This window comes from Desmodus rotundus, chromosome 1 (genome assembly GCF_022682495.2).
Source record: "Desmodus rotundus isolate HL8 chromosome 1, HLdesRot8A.1, whole genome shotgun sequence".
NCBI lineage: Eukaryota > Metazoa > Chordata > Mammalia > Chiroptera > Phyllostomidae > Desmodus > Desmodus rotundus.
Window position 1 is genome coordinate 15231214 of NC_071387.1, and position 12948 is coordinate 15244161.

The 12948-nt window shown below is 43.7% G+C and overlaps 1 protein-coding gene across 1 annotated transcript in view; it reads right to left on the minus strand.

Moving 5' to 3' along the window:
* PAPPA (pappalysin 1) overlaps positions 1-12948 on the minus strand; it is a 215232-nt gene that overhangs the window by 127956 nt on the left and 74328 nt on the right. The window contains exon 7 of the mRNA XM_053921287.2: positions 8836-9334. Coding sequence (XP_053777262.1) covers positions 8836-9334 — 499 coding nt within the window. The remainder of the gene's footprint in view (positions 1-8835; positions 9335-12948) is intronic.

Below are 12948 nucleotides of genomic sequence, written 5' to 3' on the forward strand. Positions count from 1 at the left end.
CTTTCCGATGAACCGTAGTTATGTGCGCTCACTGACTCACAGGCTAGCCATCAGAAGGCACTTTTGAACCCATCTTCCTCCTCTCATCCCAACCCAAACATGCCTCTACCTCCACATTCTCTGGTCAGTGATGCTAGTAGGCATCTTCCATGACCTACTCACCTGCCTCCTCCCTCTGAACAGGAATCAAGTATTTCCAACCCATTAGGCTCGTTCAGCCCCACTCCCTTCCCTCCATCCCCATGGTGACTATCCTAGACCAGTGCCATCATCTCTTACTGCAATTTTGGCAACATTGTCTCACTCCCCTTCCTGTTTACCATCTGAGCTTCCATCCCTACATCCACCCAGAAAGCCACACACAAAGAGCTGACCCCCTCACACCTAAAGGTGTACGGCTCCCCACCTGCCTCAGGATGAAGTCCAGACCCTATAGCACGGCAGTCCAGACCACTATGGCCGGCCTCCTCCCCACCTTTCTGGTTTCTTTGCTCAAGCTCTTCTCCTCGCATTTTACCCCTCAGCCACCACAAGCAGATGGTCTCCTCTCCCACCCATCTATACCCCGGCCTGTGCTCAGATACCGCCTTTTCCCAAAGGTTCTCACTGCCTCTTTAAGGTGAGTGAGGAGCTGCTAGCCTGCATACTTCTCTGATCTTAACACCTTTCTCACGGTTTTGTTACTATTTGTCTGCTTCTTACATTAATTAGAGGAAGGTCCTACAGAGCTGGGTGGGGCTCCCTTACTGCCTGGGATATTATCTTTACTGCCCAGCACACGGCCTGTTACAAAGACAGTGCTAAATGCCTGCTGAATGAACAGAAGACTGATTTACATCATCTTGTCTAATCCCTTCACTTTAAGGATGAGAAAACTGAGGCCCAAAGACGGAAGACCTTGCTGTAAAATTCTCTATTGTCCTTTTGATTCTCCGGTGGTTACTAATCCATCTTAGAGGTTAAAAGAAAAGCCTCAAATGTACCAGATACCATCTGCATTATGATGGATTTCTGACGGCTCACTGACCTGCCCCAGAGTTTCCGTAGTCCTTCATGCATGCGTTATTTACCTCCATCTACTGGATGCCCGACCTTGCACGAGAAGCTGGATAATGTGGCAAATACTACCTAGTGCCCACCTCTAGTCAAAATCCCACTGACCAGGAAAAATGCACCAACACTTTCTGAAACTGTCACCAAGGGAGAGCTTGATAAGCCCTCAGAGGGAGAAAGTATGTCAGGGAGGAGCTCTGAGAGAGCCACGGTGCCTGGAAGGCGTTAGCTCACTGTCCAGACTTACTGTCAGTGGGACATGAAACCTGCTCCCTGCGCCCGACAGAACCAGACACACTCAGTGATCTGAACCTAGTGTCTGCTCTGGGAATGCCCTTCAGAGTCAGCTACCTCTGCGTTCAGGTCCCAGAGGGGGAATCGGGCCCACAGACGGGCAGTCGCAGACCGAGGACTCAGCACAATTTCACATCAGCACTGGAATTCAGGTGTCCTGATCCAGGGCCAGCATTTTGGTGAGTTTCCTTTTTTCCCCCCTTTAATTCAGCTACAGAGATTATAAGGCAATTATCTTTTGTTTCTTCTAATCCAACACCGAACTATAGCAACTCCGGTTAGAGGTGAATGGGAAATGGTTTCATGTGTGTGTCTGTGTATCCACGTGTTAGCCTTTCACACATACTCTCCAGCCTGGCCCTGGGCAAGAATAGGCCTAATGGAAACCAAACAACAGAAAGAATCAGAGACATTGACATCTTCAGAGTTGCCCAGACTGCACCATGTTCTTACCTAGTCTATTATCTCATTAGTTTTCCAGGACACCCCTGGTGCGACTGTACGGCCAGAAATCATCACCCACTCTTTCCAGGAGAAGAAGCTAAGGCTCAGACTGTCGATGGGGCCTGGTCAGGGTCCCCTAGCAAGGCAGTTGTGTGCTGACCTGGTAATCGGATCTCCTGATTCAGAACTCAGCATCTCCAAGGTAAATGCCTAAGACTCCCGTTCTGACAGACACATGTAAACCCACTAAGACCTGTGCTAAGGATTCTCACCATCTCCGAGCACAGACCGAATGGATTGTGTCCACTAGTCTTGCCAGTGTGCCCGGTGTGAGATAAACTCCTCCATTCTTCCCACCTCTGTAATTACTCTGACGTCTGTTATTTCCCTTCTCTTTCCTATTCATTTGTTTTCTTAAAAATCAGGAATTGGAGTCTAACCGCCAAGTCCAGGCAATCTACCTGCCCCCAGAGCGAACAGCAAAAGAAGCAGCAGGTGACATCAGGAGTACCCCTGCAACCTGATTTCACTAACTCACTGTCTTCCAAAGAAACCCTTGGACGCCCTTGAATCAAATACTAAACTAAGATCTATTTCTCCATTGCAGGAAATAACATTTCCCTCATTCTCAGTTCTCATACCAGAAACGGGAATCACTGGGCAGCCTCTAATATATTGCCAAGTCCTATTGGTTCCACTTTTGAAACAGACCTCCAATTCATCCACTTCTCTATGCAAATGATTCTAATAATCTGGTTTGGACTTTATCAATAAGTCCTGTGTGGACTCTCACTCTTCTTCAATCCTTTCTTCACAGAGTGCCTGGAGCAATTTGATAAAAACACAAATCGGACTGGCTTAGTCCTCTATTTCCCAACTCCATAGGAAGGGCCATTTCCCCTTCCTTTAAAGAGTAATTATACTCTGTATAACCTCTCATAATGGTAATCTTTAGTTTGTACTTATATTTTTGTTTAGAATATTTATTTTTCAGTTCAGCTTTCCCATCCAATTACAAGATTCAGAATTACAGTGCCAGCATTGAGAATGACAGGTCCTAAGGACTTGTTATTGAATGAATGAATGAATTTATCAACAGAGTCACAGGTCTACCGTTTCACTTCTGTGGATCTCATTTAACTTCTGTAGAAGAGACATTGTAATGGTCCACTTGCTATAAAGTGCAGCAGTGCGTCAGCCTGATACATAGAAAATTTTAAGATAAGAGATTTCAGTGGTGCTGGCACCAAATGGATGCTTCATACTTTCTAAATTGTGAAGGCACTTGCAGAGAGTCAGCACTTTTATTGCTGCTGCTGAATCCGGAGATCTGTTGATTGTATGAAACTCTCTTGTTTACCCTAATGTTCTCGGAACCCGTATTTCATTCTGAGAGGTAGTTGGCCCCAGACTGATGAGAGGGAGTTACAGGTGGATGATGCCCTGCTTCCAGAAATAGAGTAAGATTGTGCTGATGCTGTGACTTGCTAGCGTGGGCCAGGAACAGAAGTATGCACTCTGGGCTTGGAGAAACAGGTCTCACTCCTGATGCTACTCCCCTGTCCTGGTGGGCAGAACATGGCACCTAGGCTAGACCATGTTGGACAGGCCTGGGAGAAGGCCCTGCTGGGGAGGAGGTCTACCCTGCAGGATGCGCTTCAGCAACAGATTACTGGTCTGACTATGTCCACACTTCATAAAGACTCTTGTTCCTCATCTACTTAAATGTTCAAAAAACAAATGAGAAATGTCTTACCTTCTGTGTGTTTATTCTATTGCTTCTTGAAAACCATAAAAGCTAGTTTTGACATCTACTTCCTCCATCCATCGAGATGCCACAACGTCCTTTGCCTGTCCTCATAACAATGGTTGATTATGCTCTACAGTTTGCCAGGCACATCCTTTGGGGTCAGGCAAGATGTCAAACTGGACTCTAGCATCTAATAACCGTGGGACTTAAGTGAATGGCATCTATTTGTGTCTTAACTTCCCCATCTAAAAATAAAGTACACTGGTACCTACACCCAATGGGCACACTTGTCAAAGATACAGGGCATACTAGGGGGGACCCCAAAACAGAATTTATTTATAAGAAATTATGCATTTATTCTTATATGTTTAAACTTCAGTCACCTTAAAATTACTCTCCATTTGAGGCAATACACCTATTGAGAGACACTTTTGCCACTGCTCAAAACAGTTTTTGAACTCGTCAATTTTGATGTCTTTTAGTGCTTCTGCTGTTTTTTGTTTCACCTCTCCCACATCAGCAAAATGTTTCCCTGTGAGGACTTTTTTCATCCAGGAAACAACAACAAAAAAAGTCACTCAGGGAAAGATCGGGTGAATAGTGAGGGTGGGGCATGGCGGTCAAGCTCTTTTTGGTTAAAAACTCCTGAACACTCAGTGTGGTGTGGACAGGTGAGCTCATAAATCACCCATCATGAAATGGGCAAACGCGTTAAAGAGTCTCAAAAAAAAAAAAAATTCACTGAAGCCGGATTCAGTCTCTCATAAGGGCAGCTGGTACACTGATACAGATGGGTTCATAGAACACTCACCTAGCGGGGAAAGCTTATCCTACAAGAAGATAAGTCCAGTTTTTTTGGGGGTCCCCCCTTGTATATGGAGTATTCACTACATGATAGCTATTATCAGTAGTCATGTTAGTATTACTAGCAGAGGATGCTCCTAGCTTATGGGAGGGTGGTTAACACAATGACCAAATTTAGGCTCCCAACTGAGGGCAGAAGAACCGTGGTTAGTTCTGTGACCTATTTTGTCTTCAGAATGTGGCATGTTTCCCAGCACAGAAAGCATGCTAAATATAAATGATTACTCAGAGTAACTTCATAAACGATAGCACCCTCTGGACTACCTGCTTCACCCTAGATTCTAATAACATTGATAGATATGCAAGAAGGCTGACATTAAAATCCCAATTTAACAGATGGCAAAACTGAGGTATTAAGAGATTAACAACCAAACATAAATGAAAGATATATTAGAAGTCCCAGAAGAGGAAATGTAAATAGCCAGTAAATAATTGAAAGATGCTCACTCAAGATGTTCGGTCACAAAAAAATGACTTAGTTTTGTTGAGTCTTTACTGAGAGAAATCAGAAGATTCCACATAGTCCCAAGCAGCATGGTGCCCAGTGAAAAAGCAAGTTAAGTTGACAGTCAAGTTGAGAAACAGCATCTTCCCTGCTCTTTCTTCCCGGCCACAAGCATACAGAACTGGCTGTGTAACTGGTGTTGCTGGGCTCCCAGACTGGGTCACAGGAACTGACTGTGGGCTAGAGGCCTGTGAGTTGTAAGCCTGTCATCTCCTTGCTGTATCTTGAATCTTCACCAGCTTGGATGCATGTCTGAGCGCCAGAATTCTGCCTTTGCATTATTACAGCAGGTGTTGTTGTGGTCGAGAAGGTAGAATTTGGCATTAGACGTGGCTCTGCCATCACCAGCTATAATAGGTTGGGTGAGTAAATTTTCTGAGCTCTAGCTTTTTCTTTGAGCTTCACCTGCCTCATAAATACTTGTAAGGTACTTAAAGCAGAGAGAGTATTCAGTAAGTGGTAGTTATTATTATATGATTATAATTTCACTAGGGCATCCAGAACCAGTGAGGTCTACTCTGGGTACTAATTCTTATAGACAGTCTCTGTAGAGTCCCTTTTATTAAAAAAAAAATAGTGAATGAGTCACCTGTTACCTAAGAACAACATCTATCCACATAGAATTGTGTAATGTGTTTTCCCCTCATTTTACACATAGGGAAATTGAAGCCTAAATAAGTGACGCAATGTGTCTTAATGTCACATGGTGAGTTAGGAGCAGAGCTGGCGCTGGCCCCCTTTCCTCTGCTAGTGTCACTTCTCGTTCCATGAAGGGATTTCTACTTAAGGGAGACGTTCCACATTACTTCCTTGTCCTGGCCAAAAGCAATCAGTCTCCTGGAGGCGTCCACGGGGAAAGCACAGAAGCCTGTCCCTTCATCAATGTCATACCTTGGGAAACTATCTCCAGCATAGATAACAGAAAGAATAAATATTTTTGCAGAGAGGAAAAAAATGAAGACAAAGGTCAAAGGGGATCATGTAATGGGTTGAGTCAGGGAAGGAAAAAAACACGCATTTTTTTTCTCTCCTCTTTTTCTCCCAAACAGTCTTTATATAGAACTTGTATATGAGCCAATTTATTTGATATGGAAAAAATGTGAAAGCAGCAAAATAAACACACACACACATACACACACAGAGGTATTTGTGTTGGAGTTCAGAACTTGAATTACTAAGAGATAAAGGAGCTGAAATGGTAGGTTGACTTGGAATGATATTTTACTTTGTTCAGAGTCTCAGGGAACATTCAGGTCAAGAAGTCCAGTGCAGCCAAGCCCAGGTCTCCAATAAATTCCTTGGGACCCAAGAAAGCAAAGAGAAAGGCCAGCAAATGCCTCTAGTGAGCCCTTGTGCTTGTCACACAATAGGGACTAAAGGAACTTTGTTGAGGGAATGAAAGAACCAATGGTGCACAAGAGCGTGGCCCTGGATAGCGGTGGTTTTGGAAGCAAATTGGCACAGGACTAGGCGTTTTTAGTAAGTCGTGAAGGTCTTTAGCACTAAACTGTGAGTGTCTATATGAAAGGGACCAGGTCTGAGTCATCCCTCTAATCTCCATGTCCCAGTACAGACTCCGGCACACAGAACATTCTCAATGCCTATTTGTAGATCCAATGAGTAGTCTTACGAGTGAAAAAGACCTTGCAGATTCCAGGGCCTTAGAGATTGTTCAGAGCAGCGGCTATCAAACCTGAACCAGAATCAGAGTCATGTGGAGAAGCCCCCATGCTCAGAGTTTTTGATTCCATCATCTGGGCTGGAGCCTAAGGCCCTGGCTTTCTGAGCACCCCCTTAATGTCAGTGCTGCTGGTCAGGGGCCACACTTTCGAGAATCTGATTTAGTGCCCATGGTTCTTAAACTTGGCTGCACATTATAATTACCTGGTGAAATTTTAAAAGTCTGTTGGTTAGGCCTTAGTCTTACCAATTAAGTCAATACCTGGGAGGGGAGGGGAGGGTTGAGAGGTTATGCAAGTTGGATGCAGGCAATTTAAAAATGTCCCAAATTTTCATGTTGTGCAACCAAGTTTGAGAACCACTAATCCAGTGCAACCTTCTCCTTGTAGAGGAGGCCTCTGAAGACTAGAACGGCTAAGTGACTAACCTATGATTATACAGCAAGTTAGCGACTTAGCTGAAAACGGAACTCAGGTGTTTTTACTTCTTCAGTTTAATTCCCACCATTCCACACTGCTCAACCAATGCCAGCTCTCACAGGCTCATAACTTGAGGCAAAAAATGAAAGCTGTGTTTGAACTGAGGTTTTAAGACATGTATTATTTATTACCTCCATTGTTTTATAAGGAAATTTTAAGTGGATGCATATTTATGAAACTTTACTACTCTAGACAAGTTAGGAGATGGAAGAGACAGGGTTATGGAATATTTTCAAGGCAGAATGATTCTTTAAATTTTAAGTACATTCTCAAACACAAACCAAGTGCTCCCTCTGAGTTCTTAAACAGATGTTCTTCATCTCTGAGTCAATGAATGGGCAAGGGTTTGCTTGTGATGTGCACATTAATTGCTGGCATGTAAAAGGAAGTGCTGGTAAAGTGTTTGAAAGTGGTTCTGTCTCTTAAAAAGATTAAAAGTTTCCTCCAGAACTTGGTTTCTATTAATGATTGGCTTAGTAAATATTTTCAAGTAGACAGAGCACAGATTATGTCTTATATCATCTTAGAATCAAAGAAAGAGCCACAAAAGGCCCATAGAAACCATCGACTTCAACATTTTCATCACACAGAAGAGGAAATTGAGGCTCAAAGAGATTGACTGATTTATCGAACATTAGTAAGTGGACTGGCTGGAATTAAACACAAGGCGTCTGACTCCTGAGCTATTGTTCTTTCCAAAACTCGTCTAGTACCGTATTCCCTCCCAACGTCCATTGCACATAATAAAAGTTCAACAAATGTTTGGAGATTGACTTCATAGAGTCTTGGTACCCAAATAAGGTGGCTAAGGCTCCCTCACTTATTAGGTTAAAGCAGAAGTTGGAATCACATCATTAATTGAACACTGGTTAGGTACACTGGCCTAGGAGTCACCACTTCCTAACTGTGTGATATTGGACACATGCCTTCACAACTCTAAGCTGCAGTTGTCTTCTTTGTAAAATGAGAAGAATAATAAGGCTGTGGATGCAGAGAAGATGAAGCATGTAAAAGATGGAAAGACCTTAGCCTATCGTTTGCCACATAGGAAAAGCACTAAAGACTTCATTATAATGTGGCCTCCCTTATAAAACATAAAGCCTGAGGATGGTTGAGGAAGGTGTACTAGTGAGGTACCTTGAGGCATACACATATATTAAGGAGAAACACTATGTCATATGAAAGCATTGGGTACTGAATAGCATCGTGGAGATCAAATGGGTTTGACCCTGTGTTCCACTTCAGAAAACACATCAAGGACCATGACTGGTGATGTTCACCCTCCAACAAAATTCTCATGAAAATACCCAGGAACACAGCCAATTCCCAGCCAACCTGCTATAACTTCACCTTCCTCTCACCCACTGAAGCAGCAATCAGGATACATAAATCTTATTCAATTTAACATAAAAAAGAAATCACTAGCAAACTTTGATTATTCTACTTTCCTTAGTAATAAATGACTTCACCTTTGCTAATCTCATCTAACTGCTGGGAAAATTAAGTCACAGAAAGGTAGGGATGCTTAGTGTCACACATTATAGCCGTCATCAAACTCCAAGCCTCCTTGTTCCTTGTCCATTGCTCTTCCCACCATATCAAATCTGTCTTGTTCAGACCCTCCTACATATAATGTCATATTATAAATCCTTACATGTGAGTCCGGCTGTGATGAAACTTCTTTGAGTCCTGGACTCAATGACCCTCCTATTATCCCTCCACAGCCTACCCACTTGGCCCTCTCCCTATCTAGAAAGTGCACTTACATGTCTGTGAATCTTCTGTTGAGATGCAGGAGGGAGGCCACGTCCACCTGGAGAGGAGGGTCCCGGACCACCTTGTACTGTAGGGGCTTACACTCAAGGCAGGGTGGGCTGTCTGCAATGGAGGTCAACATGGCAGCATCAATCTCCAGGTGTTCATCCAACGTGTAGATCTGGATGCCGTACACCTCCTCGCCCACATCCCGGAGTTTGATGGTCAATGGAATATCGCAGAAGACATTCTGAGGGCCCAGGGAGATGTTCTTCCCCGTAGTAGTCAATAGTTTGATGTCATTGACAGCCCCAGTAGAGTCCCAGTCAGTGGAGACAAAGGTCACCCAGACTGTCAGAGACTCAGGGACCACAGGGTAACGGAATTCCAGTTCAAGGTAGCAGCCTTCTGGCTCAGGGCAAGCTGGAGGGACTGTCTGTGGGTTGACAGCTGAATTTGGGCTCCAGGTGCGGACACTGGACTTACAGGGCTGTTCAACATCCGGATGACCTATGGAGAAGAGATGAGGATATGAATTCCTGAAAAATGGATCTTCAATCTGATCCTCGGAGTGTCCTGCAGACCTTAGGAGAGGTTGGCTTGACTAGAACTCAGACAGAGGGAAAAAGAAAGGGAAGATGCTCAGTGTTTCAGTGAATCAGCTGTAAGCACAGCATCCAGCTCATCCACACCACTGCAACAGAGATTTTAAATGAATCACCATTTGGTCAATACTATATTCAAGTAAGTGTTCTACGACTGAGTTAATGCCTTAAGTTTTCTTCTTCGTCTCCCACTTGATGGCTTCACGTCTAGGATGGAAAGAAGAAAGGGACAAATATTTGTCAAACACCTACTCTGTCCCATAAACTTGTTTAACTCTTGTAAGGACTCATTTCAGAGGTGAGGAAATAAAGTGCCATGGTCAGCATTAGAAGCTGGTGTTGTCTCTCTGGAAGTCCACACACTTTGTTTGCACTACTAGATGCAGGGGCCACCGAAATACACTAGAATTTCCATGGCATTGCCTTTGGTGCAACCTGGTGGGAACAAGAGAAGGCCCAGAAACCTTCAGCAAAGAAGAGGTGAGCACAGATAGCTTCTGCCCCCTAAACTGAGGATTCTGGGAGGAAACTGTCTAGAGCCATGAATGACAGCACTGGAAGGCAGCCCTGGAGCCATCTTATCTCTCCTCCTCCCCTTGTCTACATGAGGTCATACCAAACCAAGCTCTGTCCAGTCTAACTCAGGATGGGGAGGGTTGGGTAAGGAGGGGCGAGAAGGAAGGAGGAATTCTTCTGCTCTTTCCTCTTGGAGACAATGCCTCATCCCCACTGATCTCAGACTGCAGTGACTTCGGAATTTTTCTCCACTGAGATCATTGGTCCAAGACCTTCAGAGAGCTCTCCTCTTCACTGCTGAGAATAGTAATCAGGTCTCAATGTAGTGATTGGCTCTAATCTATCTCTTGCTAGACTAAGAGATACAGATCAGATGGTAAGGGTAGGATGGTAGGTCTTAAGTGGTTCTATCTGCCACTTTTTTCCTCTTTAGCATCAGTGGCTGGTGGAGGGTGGGGGTGCTGGACATTTCTAAAGCAAAAGGGAAAAAGCAATACTTGTCAGAAAACACTTTGTGATGCTGTTACAGAATAACAGGAATCACCGCAATATAAAAACTACAAAGTCATTTGAGGTGGAAAAGCTATTGCAGTGAAGGTTGTAAATGCCACCTCGCCTCTGGCCACCAAGAGAGAAGAGAGAAGACAGCAAGTGGAGATGGAGAAGAGAAGAAAGAGGGGGACAAGAAAAATCCAACACAATAGAACATGGAGAGATGGACATAGCTGTAAGATTCCCTCTACCCCTCCTTGGCTAGGCTCATTCATCTATTGCAGCAAATGCTGGCTAGAAGCAATCAGCAATTTCAGTCAAAGGCACTCCCCACCTGAGCTGAAGCCTTTCTTGCCATCTACTCTGCACCTCACTGAGTTCCTGATTCTCTTGACTGTGTGTTGTTGACACACATGTATCACTTATTCACTCAATGAGCTTTATTGAGGATAGCATTTTAATACATACGAAGCATGTTCATGGCCATTAATTAATTCATCTGCTTGACACCAACATCCTGCAGGATCGTTATCATTTTTTGGTCTCTGTTTTGTAGCTCTGTTTCACTCAACACCCTACAGCCATTGCCTGGTCCAAAGATAGTGAACATAGTGGATTCTCAGTTCGTATATGTTAAACAAAGAATCTTCTGTCTTGTTAATGTAAAGTTGAAGAAGAAGTTAGTGCCCCATGGAATACTGGAGCCTGCTGCGTCACGGTGAGTGCCATAGAACGCTCCCCTCCCTCCATGGGCTTTCTCCCAGAACTGGTAAGGACTGCAACAGTCTTCTTCCCTTCCTTGGAGAAAACGACTGTCAGTGGTGGGAAGCTGCAGGAGAGCAAAGATGACAAATCTGTTTGGCTCCCGCTTTCTCCCTGGTTTCTTGTTATTCAATAGAAGGGCCAAATGCTTTCCAAAGGACAGGAAGGTGAGCCTGGTCATTATGCTCCAGTAAGTAAAACAGGAATAGAAATCTTAACAAGGTTGGTTACCAGAGACAAGCATTTAGATGTAAAAAAAAAGAGCCTCAAGTGTCACTGAGTCCAACCCATCACCAAAGCAGCAATCCCTTTAATAGTATCAGGCTGCATGAACTGAGCATCCTCTATGTGCCCGGCATGGTGCCAAGCACATTACATGCCTCAGCTGTTGTCATCCTGGCAATAAGTATATGGTGCAGGTCTTCTGACATTCATTTTCAAGAAGAAGAAACTGAGACTCCAATGGTTAAGTAATTCCCTGATGGGGAGTAGAGTATTATGTGATACTGTTGGTCCAGGCAGCATGCCAGGCTTTGAAGCCCTGAAAGTTGGGTTAAAATATCAGCTATCCAGCCTCACATTGCATCACCTATTGTAATAGTACCGCACAGGGTTGCTATAACACTCAAATGGGATGAAATATTTAGTAGATGCTTACACATCTCTTAGCTCTGTTCTCAAAAGTAAGGAGGAATTAACAAGGCAAAGCTTGGGAGGATGTGACATTCCAACAAAGAGAACAGTGGACAGGGAATGGCAGTTCAGATGACTATGGTTTTGAGAGCAAAGGGACAGCAGCAAGTGATAAGGCTGGCAAATTAAAGAGAACCCCAATTATGAAGGGTCTTGTGTGTCACTTTAAGGGAGCTGAACTTTTTACTGAGAGAGATGGGGAGTACTAAAGAATTTTAATCAAAGAAGTGAAGGTTGTCATTTAGAATAAGCATTGTTTAGAGATGCAGATACTATTTATCCATTTGTCCGTCCATCCATCCATCCATCCATCCATCCATCCATCCATGCATTCAGAGAGTAATTATTGAGTGCCTGGTTTATGTTCAGGGTGGACTAGTCCTGGAGGAAACAGGTTTCTAAAGACATGGTCTCTGCCCTCCCAGAGCTTCTAGTCTGGTGAATCCAGTGAGGAGACTTTTGTACTGATTCAGACAATGCACAGCTGGGCCTTGGGGAAAGAGAATATCACAGGAGAAGAGGAAAAATCAGAGTTCCTCCTACGGAGAAAAACGGACATGGGTAAGAAATTGATTAAATGTAGGGTGGTGATGTAGGGAGAAAGGCTGAGAAAAGGAAAAAAATTGAGCGATGAGGAAAGGAAGGGAAAAATAGAGGAAGAGGCAGGGAAGGGAGGGGGAGGAAGAAAAGTACACAGGTACTGTGACTTCACTATCCATAAACATCCTTTTATACATATGGCGACTGAAGGAAAAGTCACGTGTTTACATAAGCGGCCCACTAGAAATGAGGCCAAATATGTGTGTAAAATACATTTATACATACTTATGCTGATTTAAATGTACATTTATGAAGATCTATACAGACATCTATTATGTATTTATGTGTATATACACTGCAGCTGTTGACACAAATATAGTTATAAAAACTTGGAGCCAAGTTTTTTCCAGATGAATACTTCAGCACACCTGAAATATTCTAGGCAGTAAATGGGGGAAAGACTCACACAAAGAAGAAAAAAATAGGAAACAGTGCCATGTGTTAATCTCCCATGGA